This window comes from Molossus molossus, unplaced genomic scaffold, assembly GCF_014108415.1.
Source record: "Molossus molossus isolate mMolMol1 unplaced genomic scaffold, mMolMol1.p scaffold_m16_p_3, whole genome shotgun sequence".
NCBI lineage: Eukaryota > Metazoa > Chordata > Mammalia > Chiroptera > Molossidae > Molossus > Molossus molossus.
In genome coordinates, this window is record NW_023425366.1 from 128,377,992 (window position 1) to 128,400,547 (window position 22,556).

The window sequence follows — 22,556 nt, forward strand, 5'->3', positions numbered from 1 at the left end:
TCCAACCCACATGGCGGTGCTCCTGAGGACGCTGCTGCAGTCGGGAAGGTTCCCGAGAGTCTTGGGGCGCCCCCTGGGACCGCGCGAGGCTACCCTGGGCACTGATTCTGGGGCTGCGGTGCGAGTGCGGTTCGCCCCCAGCCCCACAGGTAACCTGAGTGGACATGGCGCAGCAGGCCGAGGCCCACCGTCCCGAGCCCGCCCCCCGAATGTTCCCTTCCGGTGGAGTAAAGACTGGGAGGGGGAGGGCCGCGCGACCCCGTTAGCGGAGGCAGAAACAGGTCCACGAGCGGAAATTACTCGCGTTGCCAGGAATGTCTTTGTGTGTATCGGATTGCCCCATCTCATTCCGCCGCCTTTTCATTTAGTACAGACTGCAAGGTGCTGTTCCGCTGGGACAAAGTGGCCTTTGGGAAAGTAGGGCCCCTACTCTAGTGGCCGCGATAAACATATATAAAAATACTGTCATTTTTGGCAGTCACGTGTGCCTGAGAGTTATGTAGGATACTCAAGAAGGCCTTGCTGAGGAGGTAACATTTGAGCTGTGAGAACCAAGTGACAGGGAGTTAGTAAAGAAGGAAGCTTCTGAGCAGAGGAAATTGCAGGTACACAGGTCCCGTGGTTACTGTTGGAGCTTAGCAAGCCAAAGGGAGTTAGGGGCCCATTGTATACCCTAGTGAAGAACTTGTTAGGGCCTCCCCACCCGTTCCCGAAATTCTTACAAAGCTACGTCTGCCTTCTTCAAGATGAGTGTGCCTCTCCTTCTGAACCCCAGGGTCAGTATATAAGGCTACCTTTGTGGCAAGATTCCAGCTGCATAGAAGGACAGGATCTTTTTTGGCAGGCGGTATAGTGTAAAGTGTGCTTCTCAAACCATCCGTGCTGAAAGAACCGGTTTCTTTATTTTTAATATTTTATTCTTTATTGATTTTAGAGAGAGAGATAGAAACATCGATGAGAGAGAACATAGATTGGCTGCCTCCTGCACGCCCACAACCTGGGCATGTTTTCTGACCTGGAATTGAACTGGAGACCTCCAGGTGCCATGGGTCGATGCTCTATCACTGAGCCACACCGGCAGAGCTGCAAGGGCTGATTTCTAATTGTTAACCAATTATGGACGAATGCTTTTATAAAATCAATGTAAGTGGATTACTAGAAAAATGAAAACTTTGAAAGCATATAAAACATGAGCCTACTTTTTGTTAAATTAAAAAGATAGAGACCTGGCCGATTTGGCTCATTTGTTAGAGCGTCGGCCTGCAGTCCGAGAGACCCGGGTTTGGTTCCCGCTAAGGGCATGTACCTAAGTTGCAGTTTGTCCCCGGCCCTGGTTGGGTTGTGCGGGTGCCAACAACTCGATGTGCCCCCTTCACGTCGATGTTTCTCTCTCTCTCTCTCTCCCTCCCACTCTATCTGTACAAAATATCAAAAAATGTCCTCGGGTGAGAAATAAATAAGAGAGCTCTGGCCAGTTTGGCTCAGTGATTAAAGCATCTGCCTGCAGACACAGGAGTTGTGGATTTGATTCCAGATCAAGGGCACATATCTCTGTTGCAGGTTCAATCGTGTCTCTTTCTCCTTCTCTCTCCCTTCCTCCTTATCTTTAAAAAAGTCAGTGGAGCCCAGCCCATGTGGCTCAGTCGTTGAGTATTGACCCATGCACTAAGAGGTCTCTGGTTGGATTCCTGGTCAGGGCACATGCCCAGGTTGTGGGCCAAGTCCCCAGTGGGGGGCATGCAGGAGTTGATCAATCAGTGTTCCCTCTCATCGATGTTTTCATTTCTCTCTCCCTCTCCCTCTCTTTCTAAAACCAATAAAGAAACAAAATATTTTTAATAAGTAAATGAAGTCAATGGAAAATATATCCTCGGGTGAGGATTAAAAAATTTTTTTAAAAATTGTCTGGCCGGTGTGGCTCAGTGGTTGAGCATCGACCCATGCACCCGGTCAGGGCACATGCCCAAGTTGTGGGCCAAATCCCCAGTGGGGGGCATGCAGGAGGCGGCCAGTCGATGTTCTCTCTCATTGATGTTTCTGTCTGTCTCTCTCTTCCTCTCTCTCTCTAATATCAATAAAGAAAAAAATTTTTTTAATAAAAAAAATTGAAAATTATGCTATCATATTGCTGTAAATTTCTAAATATTTGCTCTCAATTTCTGTGTTTTCTTTGTTGTGAACTGGCAACAGTTTACAGACCAGCACCGGTTTGGATTCCAAAGCCTGAGATTGGGTACAAATTTATGGTTTTTCCACTTCCTAACTGTATGACTTGGGCCGATGACTGAACCTCTGAGAGCCTCTGAGTTTTATCATCTGTCGAACAGAGCTAGTAATAGTACCCATCTCATGGGTTTGAGATAATACGGCTGAGACACTTAGCAAAGTCTGGTACTTATACAAAGTACTTAATAAACAGTAGCCTCTATTGTAGTGATTTTAATTGGTATTTCCTTGCTGATTTGCAGAAAAGCCCCGTATGGCAAAGGCTGTTGACTATAGACGATAAAAGAATTATCAAGCAACATAGATCATTACAACAGCTAAAATCAATTGAAGGGTGTTCTTTGGTCAGCAGCGCCATAAGGAAGGTTTTTGTTTTTGTTTTTAATCTCTCTATTAGATGAGAAAATGGAGCTCATACAAGTTGAGTACCTTAGGGATAGCAACTAGTAAATGGTGAATGCAGAATTTGAATCCAGGTCTATTTCATGTACGAAGTCTTGCTTTTAATTGCTGTATCTGTCTTCTATCTTGGGGACCACTGGTGTTTGTGGTGGGCTTGCAGTAACTAGGTGAATGTCACACACACAATCAGTGTTGAAGTGAGTCTCTCTGATGCTAGGGGAGCTTCACCTGTCCTGTGCTGCCTCCTGCACTTGGAGGTGCAGAGGAGTTCATTGTGCCGACAGGGCAGTGGGCTAAACCAAGGAAGGTAGGGTAAGGGGAAATAACAGCCCTGGGAAATTTGTTCATTTTAAGTTCTCAGTCAGGAATTATGGAAAAGTAAAATATTAAGAGTTTAAATTTGGGTGAAGAGAAATATGGAATCAAATGTTACTTTTGGTTAGCCTTTAAAGCCAGCGCTTAATGTGAAAATCTCAAGTCGACAAAATTCAAAATGTATAATGAGGATAGTCATAGCCATGCTTAGAGGGTGTATGTACAATGTCTTTTTCTTTTTTTTAATCCTCACCTGAGGACATTTTTTCATTTTTTGTTCAGATAGAGTGGGAGGGAGAGAGAGGGAGAGAGAGGAATAGAGAGAGAAAAACATCAACGTGAAAGGGACACATCGAGTGGCTGCCATCCGCACGACCAACCAGGGCCAGGGACAAACTGCAACCGAGTTATGCTCCCTTAGCAGGAACTGAACCCGGGTCTCTTTGGATTGTAGGCCGACGCTTTAACCACTGAGCAAAACCAGCCAGGGCTAGAATGTTTTGTACAGTATTTTTAACTTGTAATTAATTTTTCCCCAAGCACATCATTGACTTTGCATAAGTTAAATGCACATGTAATAACGGCTTCAGTGAAGATACCTCTGCCTCTCCTTTGGGTGAAACTTGGCCTTGAGGCAAATTTCAAAGTAGAGGGATAGGTGCATTTGGGGGGAGTTAGAGCCATTTTACAAAATGACATTCTCCAAAATATGGATGGTCTTGTTTTAGAAAGATGGGACAGAGGTAGCGGTTTCTTGGGCTTTGATATTCATTGAGACATTCTGTCACAAACAGAGCTTGCTTGCACCTCAACTGAGGCTCATCAGCCTATGTTCCTTGTCTTCTCTGAGCTGTCCTCTTCTACCAGGCTTCTTGCACCTGGGTGGCCTCCGCACAGCCTTGTACAACTACATCTTTGCCAAGAAGCATGGAGGGAGCTTCATCCTGCGGCTGGAGGACACGGACCAGACCCGCCTTGTGCCTGGGGCAGCAGAAAATATTGAGGACATGCTGGAGTGGGCAGGTGAGGCTGGCTGGGAAAGGAGCTGTAATCTTCCCACAGGGCTCAGGGTGGAGAATGAGGAGTTCTTGGAGAAGTGGGGACATCTGTGCTACCTGATGTTGCAGGTGCGACCTGAGAAGATGATGAAGCTGCCTGAAGAACAGCTGCAAGGCTATTTTGAGATTCCCGTTCTTATCCCAGATTCTCAAGTCCTGGGAGCAGGCAGGAAATAGGCCAAGTATAAGATGGACCTGGGGGCGCTAGACCTGTGGTGAGCGAGAGAAAGTTCTAGTCTCTAATTTTTTTTAAATCCTCATCTGAGGACTTTTTTTTTCCCATTTATCTTCAGACAGAACAGGAGGGAGAGAGGGAGGAAGAGAGAGAGAGAGAAACATCGATGTGAGAGAGACACATCAACTGGCTGCCTCCCACACAACCCGAGCCAGGACCAGGGACAAACCAGAACTAAGGTACGTGCCCTTAACAGGAACCGAACCTGGGACTCTCTGATCCGCGGGCTGATGCTCTAACTGCTGAGCAAAACCGGCCAGGGCTAGTCCCTCATTCCTAAGAGGGAATGCTGGTCCAGCTTGTCCGATCTTCTACCTTCTAAGAGGAGAGGAGCCACAACTCCAGGGTTTTTGTTGTTTTTCAATGAATACTTCCCATTGTTAAATTTGAACTCAGGCCTCCGCCAGGGAGGGGTTGGTCAGATTCCCAGCCAGGCCCTTTAGAGGAGGACACGGTGTTTCCTAAGCCCAGGCATCAATGGGAACGGACCAAAGAGTTTCAGGGAAACTCCATATATTCCTGAGTCAGATCTAAGCCCTAGGCACACCTGAAGATGTGTTGCTCCTTTGACATTCTGAGTTCTTTTTTTTTTTTGCTATTTTGTTCAGATAGAGTGGGAGAGAGAGAGAGAAACATCGATGTGAAAGGGACACATCAAGTGGTTGCCACCTTCACAACCCAACCAGGGCCGGGGACAAACTGCAACCGAGGTACATGCCCTTAGCGGGAACCCGGGTCTCTCTGGACCGCAGGCCGACACTCTAACCACCGAGCCAAACCGGCCAGGGCGACATTCGGAGTTCTTGTCCACACATTGCATGCACAGTGCCCCACACATTGGATATTGTTCACAGTCATTTCTCCGGTTCCGAAAAGCATTTAACATAGCTTGAATGCATAAGGTAGCTCTATTTTTAATAACACGTAAACATTTGAGCATTGTATTTCTCACATCCCTTCTTGTGAGTGCTAGACTTCTATCTATTTTAGTTGGATTTTGTTTTGAAACTTTGCTTTCATATGAACACTCAGCAGAATAGTACTTCTTGCCAATTATCTATTAACAACAATAACAACAAAACCAGAAAACAAAACAAAACAAAAAAACACCTTTGATTTGTAGTTTTAAAGATTAACCCTCAAAGTTCTCTTCATATTGCTTTGACATTTTGGGTTGTTCTGTTCTGTTCATTTTCTTTTGCTTTTTTGTGTTTTTTGTTTGTTTTTACTTTTGCATTTAAGACAATTAAATTTGCTTTTGTTTTGCTAAAAAAAAAAAACCTGAACTCAGGTTTTGGGGGACTTTTTTAACCACATTGTACAAGCGAAACCAAATGCGTGCATCCTCTGAAGTTGATCTTCTTGTGGGAATTTAATCCTGAGCATAGCTAAGCTATGTCAGGGAGGACAAGGAGGAATGCGTTTGTGTTCCCTGGTCAACAGTTGCCTACCTGCCAGGACAGGTATAACTAGTTAAGCTCCCTAAGAAAAAAATACCAACTGTTTTGAGATGTGTATTTTAATCTCAGGTAAATTATTAATTGGACTCTGGATTCCTAAAGGGCAGAAACTGATTTCATTTCTGTTTTCTATCACAGAGGTTATAGCAGACACTCAGTCAAGATTAGCCGAATAAAAGGGCATTCATTCACCAAGATCACGCACTGTGACCCAGGTTTTGTTCCAGCACTGAACAAAGACCCTGTGCTTAGTAGGGCAAACAGATGAATCCATTCTTCTTATGATATTAAGTGATGGTATGTGTGAAGACTAATAGGTTTGGGAACCCGTAGGGAGGGGTGCGCGTTTAGATAGGGTGATCTTCATTGTGGAGATGACATTAGAGCAGAGACTTGCACAAAGTGAGGGGCCAGCTCTGTATTCAAAGCAGAGGAAATAGCAGGTGCAAAGGCTCCTGGAAACCAAATGCTGGGCATGTTAGAAGAGCAGCTAAAAGGCCAGCATGATCCCAGGCAAAGTGAACATTTGGATTACATGTGGGCAGTCGATTGGCACGAGGTGATGAACAGGTCCTACTCTAATGGAGCCTCTGGTGCAGCGCAACTGTGTGAGGGAGGCCCTACCCCAGCATTTTGGTGAGGCAGCGGGCAGGTACCCAGGCACCCCAGGGCTTTTACTTAGCATAGGGTTCAGCAGTGTTGTAGCATATGTCAGCACCTCATTCCTCGGTGACCCAGTAACAGTCATGGTATGGCAATACCACATTTTGCTTATCCATTCATCCATGGGTGGGCATTTGGCTGTTTCCACTTTTTGGCTATTACAAGTCACTGCTGTGGACATTTACATCCTAGTTTCTATGTGCACATATGTTTTCAGTTCCCCTAGAGGAGTCACTCCTAAACCCTGGGACATTCAGTTAGATCAGGAAGGGACTGCCAAATGTACCTAATCCAACCCTCTTTTCTGACAAATGAAGAGATGGAGGCCCAGGGGGAAAGGAGCTAAATAATACTGATAATCACAGCCAAAGCTGACTGGCTTGCACATACTAGGTAGCACGCCTGTGACCTGGCAGCCATGTGACGACCTTCAGGAGAAGGTCACCATTTGTGTCCTTTCACAAACGAGAAACGGAGGCTCTGAAAGGCAGCCCGCCCAAGGTCTCAGTGCTGACCAGTGTGTCTGCACCTGGGCTCGTTTCCTCCAAAGTTTGTGTTAGTGTTGGTGTGTAGGGTTAGCCCTGTTCTTATATTCCTAGTTCATTTGAAACCAGGGCTGGGGATCAAACTACAAGCCAGGTATGTGCCCTTGACCAGGAATCTAACCCATGACCCTTTGGTCTAAGGGCTGATATTCTACCCACTGAGCTGTAGGGGCCAGGGCTTATTATTGCTTTTTTTTTTATCCTCACCCGAGGACATTTTTTCCATTTTTTTGTTCAGATAGAGTGGGAAGGAGAGAGAGAGAAAAAAAAAAACATCTACATGAAAGGGACACATCGAGTGGCTGCCTCCTGCACGACCCAACCAGGGCCAGGGATGAATTGCAACCAAGGTACATGCCCTTAGCGGGAACCAAACCCGGGTCTCTCTGGACCACAGGCCAACGCTCTGACCTCTGAGCCAAACCGGCCAGGGCCTTTTTATTGCTTTTTAGAGTGAGCGGGAGAGAGAAAAAATTTGTGCTGCTGCCTCCTGCATTCCCCCCACCAGGCCTCAAGCCCACAACCCAGGCATGTGCCTCAACCGGGAATCCAATCAACCTTTTGGTACATGGTATGACATTCAACCAACTGAGCCACACCGCCAGGGCTGTGCTTGAATTTTCATCTGTGAAAGGGAAATTGTGATAGTACTGAGCTCACACATTGTTGGGAGGAATAAAGCGTTGCTGTTTGCCAAGCCCTCAGAGCAGTGCCTGAACCAGTGTCACATGCATCTTACTATGATTTGGTGATTATACTCTGTCCACGCTCTAGGCATCCCCCCTGATGAGAGCCCACGCCGGGGAGGCCCCGTGGGGCCCTACCTGCAGTCCCAGCGGCTCGAGTTGTATGCCCAGGCCGCAGAAGCTCTGCTGAAGACCGGGGCCGCTTACCCCTGCTTCTGCTCATCACAGCGGCTGGAGCTGCTGAAGAAGGAGGCCCTGAGGAGCCACCAGACTCCCCGGTAAGAGCCCCAATTTGTCATGCTTCCGCCCCAAAGTCAGGAGTATTCGTTATTTGTTGCTGCATAACAAGTTACCCCCAAACTTTTTTAAAAATATGTTTTTATTGGTTTTTGAGAGAGAGAAAGAGAAACATTGATCAGCTGCCTCCTGCACACCGCCACTGGCGATTGAACCCACAATCTGGGCACGTACCCTGACCAGGAATCAAACCAGTGACCTCTTGGTGCATGGGACAGTGCTCAACCACTGAGCCACACCAGCCAGGCTACCCCCAAACTTTTATCATCTCACAGTGTTCGTGGGTCAGGACTCTAGACCTTTGACTCAAGAATTTTCTCAGTGGTCGGCTCACAGAGGATCTGCTTCCATTTCCCCATGAGACTGTTGGCAGACCTCAGGGCCTCATTGGCTGTCGCCTGCACACAACTGCTCCTTGCCACGGGGGCCTCTCCATAGGGCAGCTCACAGCATGGCAGCTGGCTTTCTCAGAGTGAGCCAGGGAGAAAGTGAGAGAGCGAGAGAGAAGCCACAGTCTTTCGAGGAAGGGACGGCTCATCACTTTGGTTGTGCTCTGTTCATTAGGAGGAAGTCACCAGGCCCAGCCCATACTCACAGGAAGGGGATGCACAAGGGCCGAAATACCATATTTCAGCTGCCAATTGCATTGAGTCCTAGGCAGTTACACATAATTTTAGTTATTTGTTATTTTGAATAAGTAAAATTTTCTCATGTTCAGAAAAATATATACAAAAAGCTCTGTCCTGGCCCTGAGTACTCGACTTCCTCTCCAGAGACAGCTGATGTTAGAGTTTGCTTATGTCTCCTGCAGAAACATTCAGTACGTACACTGATATATACATATTATTTCTCTTTCTCCCTGTTCAAATAATACCACGATAAATATGCAACTTCTGGTCTCAAGGATCAGTCTGTGTCAGTCCACAGTTTTTCTTATGCTTGCATGATATTCCATTTTAGATATGCCATCATTCACTTAATCACTTTCTTACTAATGAAACTTCATGTCTCTTCTAATGTTTGTTATTGAAAAAAGAGAACTGTGCCCTGGCCAGGTGGCTTGGTTGGAGCACCCTCCTGTACACCAAAAGGTTGCAGGTTCAGTCCCCAGTCAGGGCATGTACAGGAGGCAACTGATGACGTTTCTCTCTCTCCCTCCCTCCCTCCCTCCCTCTTCCTCTCTCTCTCTCAAAATCAATAAAAACTTATCATTGGGTGAGGATTAGAGAGAGAGCTATGACAGATGAAGTTGACGGGCATCACTGCACACATGCAGTATGTTGTTGGAGACCTTCCGAGATGTGCTGCCTGGTGCACCTGCACTCCCATCGATGGTGGCATCATTACTTAAGATCCAGTTTCAGCCTGGCCGGTGTGGCTCTGGTTGAGCCTCGACCCTGCACTAGGAGGTTGCTGGTTCAATTCCCAGTCAGGGCACATGCCCAGGTTGTGGGCCCAATCCCCAGTCAAGGGTCATGCTGGAGGCTACTGATCAATGTTCTCTCTCATCAGTGTCTTTCTCTCTCTCTCTCTCTCTCTCCCCCCCACCTCTAAAATCAATAAAGAACAAAAAAAAGGTCCAGTTTCAGTGAAGCATCTGCACAGGGTTCGGAGGATTAGACGCTCACCACATTCACTGCAGCCCTGCTCTTTCGTTGTGAACACTGCCTATCCACTGACAGAAGATTAGGTTTTTGCCCAAGGTCGTATAGTTATCAGAGAATAAATAGGGCCCATGCTACTGTACTTCCCAACAGGTATGACAATCGGTGCCGGAACCTGAGCCCGGGGCAGGTAGCTCAGAAGCTGGCCAAGAACCCCAAGCCTGCTATCCGCTTTCGCCTGGAGGAGGCGCCAGCCTTCCAGGACTTGGTATACGGCTGGAATCGGCATGAGGTGGCCAGTGTGGAGGGGGACCCGGTCATCCTGAAGAGTGACGGCTTTCCCACATACCACCTGGCCTGCGTGGTGGACGACCACCACATGGGCATCAGCCATGTGCTACGTGGCTCGGAATGGCTGGTCTCCACCTCCAAGCACCTGCTGCTCTACCAGGCCCTGGGCTGGCCGCCGCCTCACTTTGCCCACCTGCCCCTGCTCCTCAACAAGGATGGCAGTAAATTGTCCAAGAGGCAAGGAGACATTTTCCTGGAGAAGTTTGCTGCTGCTGGCTTCCTGCCAGATGCTTTGCTCGACATCATCACTAACTGTGGCTCGGGGTTCCCAGGTACCCACTTTACCTGAGCGCTCCTGGTGGGACCGGGGCTTGGGTGTAGGCCCACCTGGTCTGCATCCAGCTGTGTCACCTACCAGCTGCGCCAACCTGCACGAGTTCATTGTTTCATTCCACAAATGTTTATTGAGGCAGATGCAGGGTCAGGTGCTAGGGCTACAGCAGTGAACACGGCAGGCATGGTCCTTGTCCTCAAGGAGCTTATGGTCTCTGAGCCTTGGTCGCCTCATCTGTAAAGTGAGGCTGAATGTCTGCCTCTTAGACGTAAGGATTCACTGAGCTCATGAGTGTGAGGCCCCAGCATAGTATCTGCCACACAGTAAGCACAGAAATGGCAGCTGCTGTGATTATTATAGTTATGTTACTGCTCTAATAGTATTACTAGTATTATTGTCACCCTAGTTTATTTCAAGCTGAGCCTTTATCCTTGGCTCCAAGACTTAGGGCCCATATCTTGAAGAAGCACCAAATAGGATGACCTCTTTGTGGGGGAGAGTTCTGAAAATGAGGCAGTAATAGTCTGCTTATTGTTTCTTCTGCTCTTATTAATCCTTAAAATACCCTTGGGAGGTATTTATTATCTCCACCGTTTGTAAGAGGATTGGGAGACTCAGAGAGGTTAGGGAATTTGCCAGTGTCACAGCTAGTATGGGGTGTGACAGGCTCGTGTTGGCTGAAGTCTGATCACGATGCCCACTGGCTGTGGGACAGCTGTGGGACAGCTGCTGTCCTGAGAAGCCCCCAGCAGAGCTGTTCTCAACTCTGACTGCTCTTTGGAATCACCCGGGAAGCTGATAAAACACCCTGGCGCTCACACCCACCCAGACCCGTGGAGCCGGGCTCGGGAGCCAGGCAGTGGGCGTGCTGCTCTTGCGGCTCATGTCTTTGAGGGCAGTGAGTGTGGCTTCAGCCCGATCGTTTTCAACCCGTTTTTTCCTTAATGACAGAACTCTAACTGCAAACGAAAGCTTATTTGGGCCCTTGGTGTAAAAATAGCTAGAGGTTGAATCCCTTTGGTGAAAGTGGGACGGGGAGCCCAGAGCAGGCTCACTCAGCCTCTCAGAGTTGAAAGTGGAGGGAGGGAGTTGACCGCTAGACTTGCCTCACTTGCAGAGAACCAGATGGGCAGGACCTTGCCAGAGCTGATAGCTCAGTTTGACCTGACCCGGATAACCTGCCACTCAGCCCTGCTGGACCTGGAGAAGCTCCCGGAGTTCAACAGGTGAGTGGGGAACTAGAGAGTCCTGGTGGGAAAGGGCTTTCGTACTGCCAATGGGTCCTCACAGCAGAGGGTCCTTTGGGCTCCGGAGTCACATACACCTAATTTTGACTGTGAACTCAAGTGCTGTGTGACCACAGGTAGTCACCTGACCTCCTCAGACCTGTTTCCTCTTCTCTAAAATGGGGTTAATAACCATATCCACGTTGTGCAATTGTTTTAAGAGTTGAGTTAAATAAAATGTTGCATCAAAGTGTTTGCACAGCCCCTGGCACGAAGAAAGTGCTGTCAGTGGTAGGTATTTTATCGTTACCATCATTCCTGGGCACCCCTCGTATGGATTCTGTTGACCACCAAAGGCTCGCAGGGAGCATCTTCATTTTAGAACCCCCACCTTCAACACTGAAGGAGCACTGTCTCATGTCACCTATTTCATGTTTCAAGTGGTCCTTCACTCTGAAACCTCCAAACATAGCTATAGTTCCCGTCACTGTTGACAGGTCCCAGGCTGAGGGCCTGTGTGGTCCAGCAGCAGACAGGCTTGTATGCACAGTTGCCGGGACTCCCTGAGCGCTGGGTTGGGGACAGGTCTCCTTGGCGTGCTCCTTGCAAGAGCCCAGGGCACTCATGAGTGGCAGGGGTTTCAGGGCTATTCATTACTTCTGCAGTCAGACCTGGGAGGTCTGTTATATGATTTTGCCCTATTTTACATACGTGGAAACCAAGACAGAGGAGTTACGTAACTGGCCCAAGTTCACTCAGTAAACAGCTCTTAAATGGGGAATTCAAGAGCAAATGCAACCCACGTGTTGACTGCAACTTGTACTCTGCCTTTCTTATCAAGGACTGGGGGATGCTTTGTGACCTGCTCTGGTGCCCCTGAAGCATGTGGGGCAGCTGAAGGGAGACATAGGTGGACTTTTGCTTAGTGTAAATCGGGAGGAGATAGGGCTTTGGGAGACCAACCGGTGTAGCGCAGCCAAAGCTGTTGCATTAGACATTCCACGGGCTCTCGCCCTTCTGTGTTCCGACTTGCTGAGGCCCATGTTCAGACCCCTGCCCCTTCACAGCTCTGGTTGTGGCAGGACAGGCCCATGCTCAGAGCTGCACTGATAGTCCTCACTCAACCTGCATAGCACCCTGTGAGGAAGGTCCCTGCTGTTCCCATGCTACAGGTGACCATCCTGAGGCTCCAAAGGTCGTGTAACTTACTGTGAACACCTGGTGGGGCTGGCCTCACTCACAGACCTGTCCAGTTCCAGAGCCCAGGAGATGTGCACTCACCCTGGCTGCCTGCCTTCTGTGCCAGGGACAGGGACCTGAGCCTGGCACCACTCACGCTCTGTCTCTCTCTCTCACACATCCCTCTATTCCTGCTAAGAATGGGGACAGGGAAGCCTAGAGGGCCAAGCACTAACAGGGCCTGGCTGGCATGTTTGCATCTTAGAGGCAGAAATGAGACAAGAATTCTGGAAGGGAGGTAAATGGAACTGTCAGTAAACCTGAACTTGTTAACTGGGTGCTCTGAATTCAACTCTGTCCCTGGACTGTCCCTTTGCGCTCTATTCTTGAAATCTGTGTTCCTTTTTTTTATCCTCACCCGAGGACATCGTTTCGTTTTTTGTTCAGATAGAGTGGGAGGGAGAGAGGAAGAGAGAGAGAGAGAGAAACATCGACGTGAAAGGGGCACATCGAGTGGTTGCCACCCGCACGACCCAACCAGGGCCGGGGACAAACTGCAACCGAGGTACGTTTGTCCTCGGGACAAACCCAGGAACCGAACCCGGGTCTCTCTGGACCGCAGGCCTACGCTCTAACTGCTGAGCCAGACCGGCCAGGGCAAAAATCTGTGTTCTTGACCTCTGCCCTCCTGAGCCTCCCTCGTGCTTCCAGCTGCACGAGGACGTGCACGCCCCTGGCTGTAGAGGTCGGGCGGCCGCCCAGGGGTGCCGTGGCCAGGAGAGGGCCACGTTGGAGGCCGGGGTGGCGCAGACAGGCTGGAAACCAGAAATCTCTTGGTCTAAATGGGCAGCCTCTGCTTGGCTCCAGCCTGTCGAAGTGTTGGAAGCAAGGGCCCTTTGCAGCCAGTTCTGATTTCCCACGAGAAGTGAGAAATGTCATTCTTTATTTAACTTTTTTACAGAGAGAAGTATCAATTTGTTGTTACACTTATTTATACATTCAATGGTTGATTATTGTATGTACCCTGACTAGAGATTGAACCCACAACCTTGGTGTATTGGGACAGTGCTCTAAACAACTGAGCTATCTAGACAGAGCTAGAAACCTCTTATTTTTGTGTGATCTCTTTCTAGGTTACATGTTTCAGACCTCGGCCAGATTCCTTTCCTTCTGTAAATATAAAGAGAATTCTTCGGCTTTTCCCACAGGCTGCACCTTCGCCGGCTGGTGAGCAATGCCACGCAAAGGCACCAGCTGGTGGAGAAGCTGCAGGTGCTCGTGGAGGAGGCGTTTGGGAGCCAGCTGTCAGACAGGGCTGTCCTGGACCCAGCCTATGTGGAGAGGACCATGCTGCTGAGACAGGTGTGGTGTTGGAAGCTTCAGGATACTAAGGGAGTGGTAGCACCCACATCATTCCCCCTTGTCAGCCCTGTCCCCAGTGCATTGAGTGGCTGCCTCTTCCTCCAGGATCACATTTGCCGCCTGCAGGATTTGGTCTCCCCGGCATACTCCTACCTGTGGACTCGCCCTGCTGTGGATCGAGCACAGCTGGGTACCATCTCGGAGAAGGTGGATGAGATAGCCGAGCGTGTGCTGGGGTGAGTCCCCGCAGGCAAGGCTCAAGGTTCTGCACCCTCCTTCCCCCTCTCCCCCAGGCTCCCCGTTACCCCAGGGCTTGGCGGTTGGGCTTGCAGCACAACCCATAGCTAGTGAGAGGTTCTTGAGGAGCTAGTCACTCACTGACTCTTGGTAAGAGGGGAACCCAGAGGAACCCAGGCTGTCCCTGGAAGAGGTGACGTGTCAGGCTCCAGGGCTGGGCCTGCCTGGTTTCATCCCGGCTCCAACTCTTACTAACCCAGTTAATTCACCTGCCCAGATGGCTTCATTTTAGCCAAGTTACTGCACCTGGTTCCTCATCTGAAAGGTGGAGATGAAGCTAGTTCTTACTGTAATGGTACCAGAACACTTTCGATTGACAAGGGTAGAAAACACCCATGGAGGAATGACTGGTCTGTGTAATTGTGGTTAGAGCAAGGGCGGACTTGAAGCTAACACAGGGTCCAAGAATATGTCACCAAGACCCAGTTTCTCTGTCTATCCCTTTGACTCTCTGCCCACACCCATCCACACTGGCTGCTGTCTGCAGAGGCTCTGGACCAGGTAGATGGAGGGTGGGATTCTCTCCCAGCTAACGAGTCCAGGGGCAAACACCTTTCCTCTGTGTCTCCAGGGTCCTTTTAGCCCTAGATTTTGTTCTTGTCTGCATGGTCTGTGGTGGCTCATGGACCATCTGGGATTCTGCCAGAGGAAGGAGGAGGAAAAAAGGAGGTGGACAGGACACGTCCCCTTAAGAAACTGACTCAAAAACAACATGTTCATTTCCACCTGCTAGGATCCTGTTTTATGGCCATGCCAAGCTACAGGGGAGTCTGGAAGATGTACTTTTTTTACTTGGCAGCCATGTGCCCAGCTAAAAGTTTTGTTACTACATACAAAAGCAAGGAAAGAAACTTGTCTAAAATGATACAGCTAGTAAGTTGGAGGATCAGGGATTCAAACCCATGCAGGCTGGGTCGAGACCACATATCTAGGGATCTTCACTCTTGCTTCTCAGTGTAAAGTACTTGCTTGGACACTTTCTGACACCTAGAAACCTATTGTTATAACATACATCTTGTATGTTATACATCTTGGACAGAGACAAATACAAGCATGTGACAAGAAATACAAATGGCACATCCTTGGCCAGGGAGCTCGCTTGGAGTATCGTCCCGATATGCCAGGGTTGCGGGCTCACTCCCTGGTCAGGGCACATATAAGAATCAATAAATACATTAATAAGTAGAACAGCAAAATTGATGTGTCTCTCTCTCTCTCTCTCTCAAATCAGTAAGTTTTTTCATAATAATAAAGAAATACAAATGGTATAAGAGGGTTTATAGCAAAAGCTAAGCCTTGTCTCCCACCCCAGCCTCCAACAGAAAAGTAGCTACATTTAACAGTTGCCTTTGTGAATTGTCTGTATTCAAGCGTATGTGTGTATAACTGTATTGTTATAATTTTGAAATTCAATATTTTGATTATTAATACATTCAGACCTCTTAAACCTGGGTTTAAAACCTAGAAATGATAAGGTATATATTGAGAGTCTTGTTTTTAATCTTGTTTTAATGGGGGCATTTACCCAGTTCCAGAACCCTCTGTATGTTACTACTATTCTTAATTATATCTAAATAATCCTTCTTATCCCCCCCCCTTTTCACACAAAAGGTACAATACAATAACACTGTTCTGTGTCTTTTATTTTTCTTTCACTTAATATATGTTTTGATCTGTCCAGTGCTTGGAGAGCATCATCATTCTTTTTTTCTTCTTTTTTTTAAAGTTTGTTTTATTTATTTATTTATTTATTTATTTATTTTAAAGAGTGGAAGTGAGGGGGTTGGGGGGGGGAGAAACATCAATGTGAGAGAGACACATTGATTGCCTCCCACAAGACCTCAACTGGGACTGGTGATCGAACCTGCAACCCAGGTACATGCTTTTGACCATGAATCAAACCCACAACCCTGTGGTCCACGGACCAGTGCTCTAACCACTGATCAACACCGGCCAGGGCCATCTTCATCCTTTCCTATGGCTACACCTATCCAGTTATCATGCCACTTTACCATGATTTATTTAACACCCCTCCTACCTGCGGACATTTGGATTACTTCCAGATTTTGCTATTACAAACAATGCTGCAATGACTAACCCTGTCCATTCGCCATTAAACATGTATGTAAGTATAGCACCAAGGTGAATTCCCAAGAGCTATTATTAGTAGTAATAATACTCCCTTAATTTTGGACATTCCACTATAGGGGCTGTTGTTAGTCACTAGAACTGTCCTAACTCCCCATCCTGCCGTGAGTTTTTTCGGAGGCACTCTGGGGCTCCCAGTCCAGGCGGGAAAGCTGAGGCACCAGTGGTCAGAAGCTGCCAGATCTCTTGCTGCCCCTCCGTGTGCACACCAAGCTGCAGGCCAGCTCTCGGGTCCTGAACCACCACTGTTGGCCGCCCGGGCTTGTCACTTTCGCCTGCTCCTTTGCAGGCTGCTTCCCCACTGTGACACTGAGGAAACATTGTTTTCCTACATTACATTTTATAGTTTCAGTATTGTATCTCCTCCATTGCGTAAGTAACAGCCATCACTAACCCAGTGGACAATGGAGTAAGAAGGATTACTTCTGTCTCAAGTTGGAACGCAGGTGCTCCAGTCCCAGAGCTAGTCAGGAGATCTGTCTGCGCTGAAAGGCCATTTGTTCAGATCACTTAGGAACCCACTGCCCTTAGCCAACAGCACTGCTCACTGAGCCAGCCTCTGGCGCAGAGCTGTCCAGACCCACTGCGAACAGGTGGTGTGAGAACGGGCATCATGGACTATCTGCTTCAGTCCCTGTTCAGTATGGGACAGACTCCCACCCACCATGCCCCTGTCTTTTGCTCTAACTTCAAGTCAGGGCTGGGGGAAGTGTTTGCAAGTCCAGCTCTAACTGAATAGAGAATTCCACTTGAACTCAAACGCTTTTCTGAGTGGCTGTCACCTGGACTTCCAGGGAAGGGCAATGACGGCGGCCCACTGGAGCTCAGAGCCTTCGATCGTGGGCAAAGGACAGTTGTAGCAAGTTGGTGGCAGGGCCCTTACTGGGGCTGCCTCTCCTGATTGCTTCTTTTCTGCTCTTCTGTGACATCTCCAAAAGCCTCCCCTCCTCCCGCCCCAGTCTTGAAGCTGTCTTTCAGGTCATTTCCCAGAGGGCTTCATCCTCCACCCGGCCTAACCCTTCCTGAGTTTCTCTTCAGGTCCGCTTGCAATGTCTCTGAGCTCTTGGGTATAATCAGTATTGCGAATACTTAACTTTTTATTGAAATATAAGATCTAGCCCTGGCCGGTTTGGCTCAGCGGTTACAGCGTTGGCCTGCGGTCCAGAGAGACCCAGGTTCGGTCCCCGCTAAGGGCACGTACCTCGGTTGCAGTTTGTCCCCAGCCCTGGTTGGTCATGCAGGTGGCAGCCACTCGATGTGCCCCTTTCACGTTGATGTTTCTCTCCCCCCCCTCCCCCCCCCGTTTCTCCCTCCCATTCTATCTGAACAAAAAATAGAAAAATGTCCTCAGGTGAGGATAAAAAAAAGAAATACAAGATCTATCCCGGCTGGTGTAGCTCAGTGGTTGAGCATCGACCCATGCACCAAGAGGTTACCAGTTCGATTCCCGGTCAGAGCACATGCCCAGCTTGTGGGCCCGATCCCCAGTGAGGGGCATGCAGGAGGCAGCCAATTGATGTTCTCTCTCATCAATGTTTCTCTTTCTCTCTCCCTCTCCGTTTCTCTCTCTAAAATCAATAAAGAAAAAAAATTTTTTTTAAAGAAATATAAGATCTAATATTTTTTTTACTACTTTTTGTTTTTTTTATTTTTTTTTAATCCTCACCGGAGGGTATTTTTCCATTTTTTGTACAGATAGAATGGGAGGGAGAGAGAGGAAGGGAGAGAGAGAGAGAAACATCGATGTGAAGGGACACATCGAGTGGCTGCTACCCGCACGACCAACCAGGGCCGGGGACAAACTGCAACCGAAGTACATGCCCTTAGCGGGAACCGAACCCGGGTCTCTCCGGACCGCAGGCCGACACTCTAACCGCTGAGCCAAACTGGCCAGGGCTTTACTACTTTTTGAGTCAATGTACTTAGTGCTTTATTTTTATCTTTTTTTTTTTTTTTCAATCCTCACCCAACGGTATTTTTCCGTTTACCTTCAGATAGAGTGGGAGGAAGGGAGGAAGAGAGAAAGAGAGGTTGATATGAAAGAGACACACCAGTTGGTCGCCTCCCACTAGACCCTGACCAGGGTTGGGGACCAAACTTTAACCAAGTTATGTGCCTTTGACTGGAATCAAACCCAAGATTCTTTGATCTTCGGGCCAACATTCTAACCACTGAACCAAACCAGCCAGGGCTGCTTTACTTGATTTAGCCACACCATAGTTCTGTGAGGTGCAGACACAGAGGTGAGAAAACTGAGGCATAGAAAATTACACCCAGTGTGGCTCAGTGGGTTGAGTGTCATCCCATGGACTGAGAGGTCCCAGTTGGATTCCTGGTCAGGGCATGTGCCCGGGTTGTGCGCTCGATCCCCAGTAGGAGGCATGCAGGAGGCAACCGATCTCTCTCTCTCTGTCTCTCTCTCTCTCTTCTCCCCGTTCCTCTCTTCTCTAAAAAATAATCAATAAAATATATCTCTTTTAAATCAATAAAAATGTATTTTTTTAAAAAAGAAAGAAGTTACCTGCACAGAGGTAGCAGTTAGCAAATCCTCTTACTCCAGTACCTCTTAGTTTCCCTATGTTATGCCCGCATGCAGGAATCTCTGGTGTGGTCCCCTGGTTGTGTTTCCTTCCCCATCTTTGGTGGGGGAGGTGGACCCTCCCTCCCTCCGCTCTCCCAGAGGCTGGCCGGAATGTTGCTATGCTCTTTATGTCACAGCAGATTGAGAGTCTCCCGAGGTTCTCCCTCCCACTCGCTTGCCATTGGCTGCTGCAGGCCCCTCACAAGCTGGTCCTCCTCTAGGCTTTTAGAAGGATCTGGTGGGAACTTAACTCAGGACGTGCTGAACGCAGAACTGAAGAAGCTGTCAGAAGGTCTGGCTGGCACCAAACACAGCAACGTGATGAAACTCCTCCGAATGGCCCTCAGTGGTCAGCCGGTGAGCTGGGCGGGTGGGCGGGACTGTTCCCAGAGTCCTCACTACCCACTCAGCGCACATTCACGGGAAGCACTGGGCTCACCTTTCACACAAAGGTGAATGAATGCGCACTCTCCTCACGCAGTCAACAGACTCCATGCGTTAGCGCCTGCTGTGTGCAGGCGCCATGGTAGCAGGCACAGAGCACCACAGTGAGTGAACACGCAGCTCCCTGCTATGTGCAGGCGCCATGGTAGCAGGCACAGAGCACCGCAGTGAGTGAGCATCAGCTCCCTGCCTTCACACTTCATGGAGCTGGCGGTCGGTGGAGGTAACAGACATATCAATACAGGAAGAACAGGCTCCAGGGATGCAGCCCCAGCCTCGGAAATTAAAGACCATGAAGTGCAGACTCTGCCCCTTGGGGTACAGCGGCAGTGTTGGGGTTGGCTTCGATGTGATTAGTGCAGACCAAGGCTGGTCATTAGTTCTTAGGCAGCTGAAGATGATAGGTGATGTCTTCTCTTTGTTTTTAGCAAGGACCACCTGTAGCTGAGATGATGATGTCCTTGGGACCAAAGGAAGTGTGGGAACGAATACAGAAGGTGCTCTCCAGCTGACAGGAGTGCCAGCCAGTGGAGGTGGCCCCAGGACCCTGTGCATGTGGAGACTGCCTTCAGAGGGGAGGAGCAGGAGCCCTGGGCCATCAGGAACTTGCAGAAGGACGAGAGTGGGAATAGTCCGGGTGCACACAAGTGCATTCACGGCTCCACGCAACCCTGTCCTCACCAGTTGGCTGGGGAAATCCAGCCCCCCTCACCTCCCTGAGTCTGGAGAAGAAGGCCTCGTGTCTGGTTCTGATATCATAAATCATGGCCCAGATTACAAGCTGGTACTTGGAACAGTCCGCAGAGTTCATGTTTAGGCTGCCCAAGCTGCCGTAACAAAATGCCACAGTTTGGGGGACTTAGACAACAGGAAATTATTTTCTCACCATTCTAGAGGCTGCCAGTCTAAGATCAAGGTGTTGGTAGGATTTCTCCTTAGCTTGCTGATGGCAGCCTTCTTGCTGTCCTTACATGGTCGCCTCTCAGTGTGCCCTTGGTATCTCTGTGCGTCCAAAGGTCTTCTTATAAGGACACCAGTCAGATGGAATTAACACCCACCCTAATGGCCCAATTTTACCTTAATCACCTCTTTAAAGGCCCAGCTGCTAATACAGTCACATTTTGAAGTCCTGGGGTTAGGGCTTCAACATAGTACTTTTGAAGGGACACAGCTCAGTTCCTGACAGCTTGGCAGCAGCCTGGACTCAGTTCTCAGCCCCATTTTGGACTCAGCAATAAGGCTGGTTGACAAGCAGGATGTCAGACTTTCTTGGGCTTCTTTCAGGGGTAGGGTGGGGAGGAGCACTTATGGCTTACACAGTCCTCCCTCTCCACTTCGCTCTTCGACTTCCACGGTTTCACTCTATCGCAGTTTTTTCAAATATATTCATTAAAAAGTTGATCAAGCCCTGGCCGGTTTGGCTCAGCGGTTAGAGCATTGGCCTGTGGTCCGGAGAGACCCGGGTTCGGTTCCAGCTAAGGGCACGTACCTTGGTTGCAGTTCGTCCCCGGCCCTGGTTGGGTTGTGTGGGTGGCAGCCACTCGATGTGTCCCTTCCACGTCGATGTTTCCTTCTCTCTCCCTCCCTCCCACTCTATCTGAACAAAAAATGGAAAGAATGTCCTCGGGTGAGGATAAAAAAAAAAAAAAAATGTTGATCAAGACAGTGAAGATGATACAGTGCAAGCTCGGTTGTCTGAGTCAGTTATACACCCCTGTATTACTATTAAAATTATAAGTATGGACTGTAGGCCTATGTATTGGAGCACCCCAGGAATCCTTCAACACCGAGTGTAACCTCGATAAACGAGGGACGACTACTGTTCTTTGCCCTGGACGTGGGGCAGCCTGTCTCCCTTCCCTAAAGGTTGTCTGTTCCTCTTTCCCAGTTCTCCACTTTCACCCTGCCTGTTCTACATCTTGTTCTCATATTTATCTCCTCCTATACCCATTACTACACCCATCGCAGCCAGCCTCTGCGATGGCCCCCGGTCATTGCTCCCTGTTGGTGTTCCCAGGGACTAGTGCTGAGTTGAGATGCATCACGGCCTTCTTATTCTCTTGGAACCCTTACTCTGTGAGAAGCTACTTCCACGTGAGATGCTCAAGTCTTATGGAGAGGCACATGTGAGCAAGAACCGGGTCCTCCTGCCAACAGCCAGGGTAGTGCACTTTCTTGGAAGTCGGTCTTCCCTCCCCAACCAAGCCTTCAAATGACCACATCCTGACTGATGTTGTAAGTGCAACCTTCACCTTCGTGAAAGCCAGAGCCAGAGCAACTAAGTGAAGATGCTCTCCAATTTCAGACACAAAGTATGAGATAGTGTTCATTGGTTTTTGTTTTTATGGGTTTTTTTACTATTTTTTTTTTTATTGATTTTAGTGAGAAGGAGAGAGAGATAGAAACATCAATGAGAGAGAACATCGATTGGCCGCCTCCCTCATGCCCTCCACTAGGGATCTGGCCCACAACCTGGGCATGTGTCCTGACCAGGAATCGAACAGGCGACCTCTTGGTGGATGGGTCGACGCTCATCCATTGAGCCACACCAGCCAGGCAGTGTTCATTGTTTAAAGCAACTACATTTTGCGCTGGCTGTGGGTTTGGTTAGTTGAAGCCTCTTCCTGATGCACCAAGGTTTTGGGTTTGTTCTCTGGTCGGGGCACTTACAGGAAGCAACCAGTGGGTGGAGCAACAGATCAATGTTTCTTTCTCTCTCAAGTCAATTAAAAAAATAGGCCCTGGCCGGTTTGGCTCAGCGGTTAGAGCATCGGCCTGTGGTCCAGAGAGACCCGGGTACAGTTCCCGCTAAGGGCATGTACTTCGGTTGCAGTTTGTCCCCGGCCCTGGTTGGTCGTGTGGGTGGCAGCCACTCGATGTGTCCCTTCACATCGATGTTTCTCTCTCTCTCTCCCTCCCACTCTATCTGTACAAAAAATGGAAAAATATCCTCGGGTGAGGATAAACAAAAAAAAAAAAAAAAATAGGCTGGCCAGTGTGGCTCCGTGGATTGATCATGGTCCCATGCACCAAGAGGTCACCAGTTTGATTCCCGGTCAGGGCACACACCTGGATTGCAGGCTTGATCCCCAGTAGAGGGCATACAGGAGGGAGCCAATAGATGTTTTGTTCATCATGTTTCTCTCCTCTCCCTTCCTCTCTCTAAAGGAATCTATGAAAAAGTATTAAATTTTAAAAATAAG

General features: G+C 48.7%; 1 protein-coding gene across 2 annotated transcripts; it reads left to right on the top strand.

Annotated features, from left to right (window-relative positions):
* The first annotated feature begins 10 nt into the window (after positions 1-10).
* EARS2 (glutamyl-tRNA synthetase 2, mitochondrial) lies at positions 11-20,718 on the top strand. 2 transcript variants are annotated; one of them, XM_036280743.1, is made up of 9 exons: positions 11-149; positions 3,811-3,966; positions 7,679-7,868; positions 9,645-10,114; positions 11,234-11,342; positions 13,730-13,883; positions 13,989-14,119; positions 19,131-19,266; positions 19,782-20,718. In XM_036280743.1, the coding sequence occupies exons 1-9, from the start codon at positions 11-13 to the stop codon at positions 19,863-19,865; spliced, it is 1,569 nt and encodes a 522-aa protein (XP_036136636.1). In that variant the 3' UTR covers positions 19,866-20,718. The 2 variants fall into 2 exon arrangements, with proteins under 2 accessions (XP_036136636.1, XP_036136637.1); XM_036280744.1 differs by lacking the exon at positions 11-149 and adding an exon at positions 5,835-5,993 and having other exon boundaries at positions 3,795-3,966; positions 19,047-19,266.
* Positions 20,719-22,556: the final 1,838 nt, after the last annotated feature.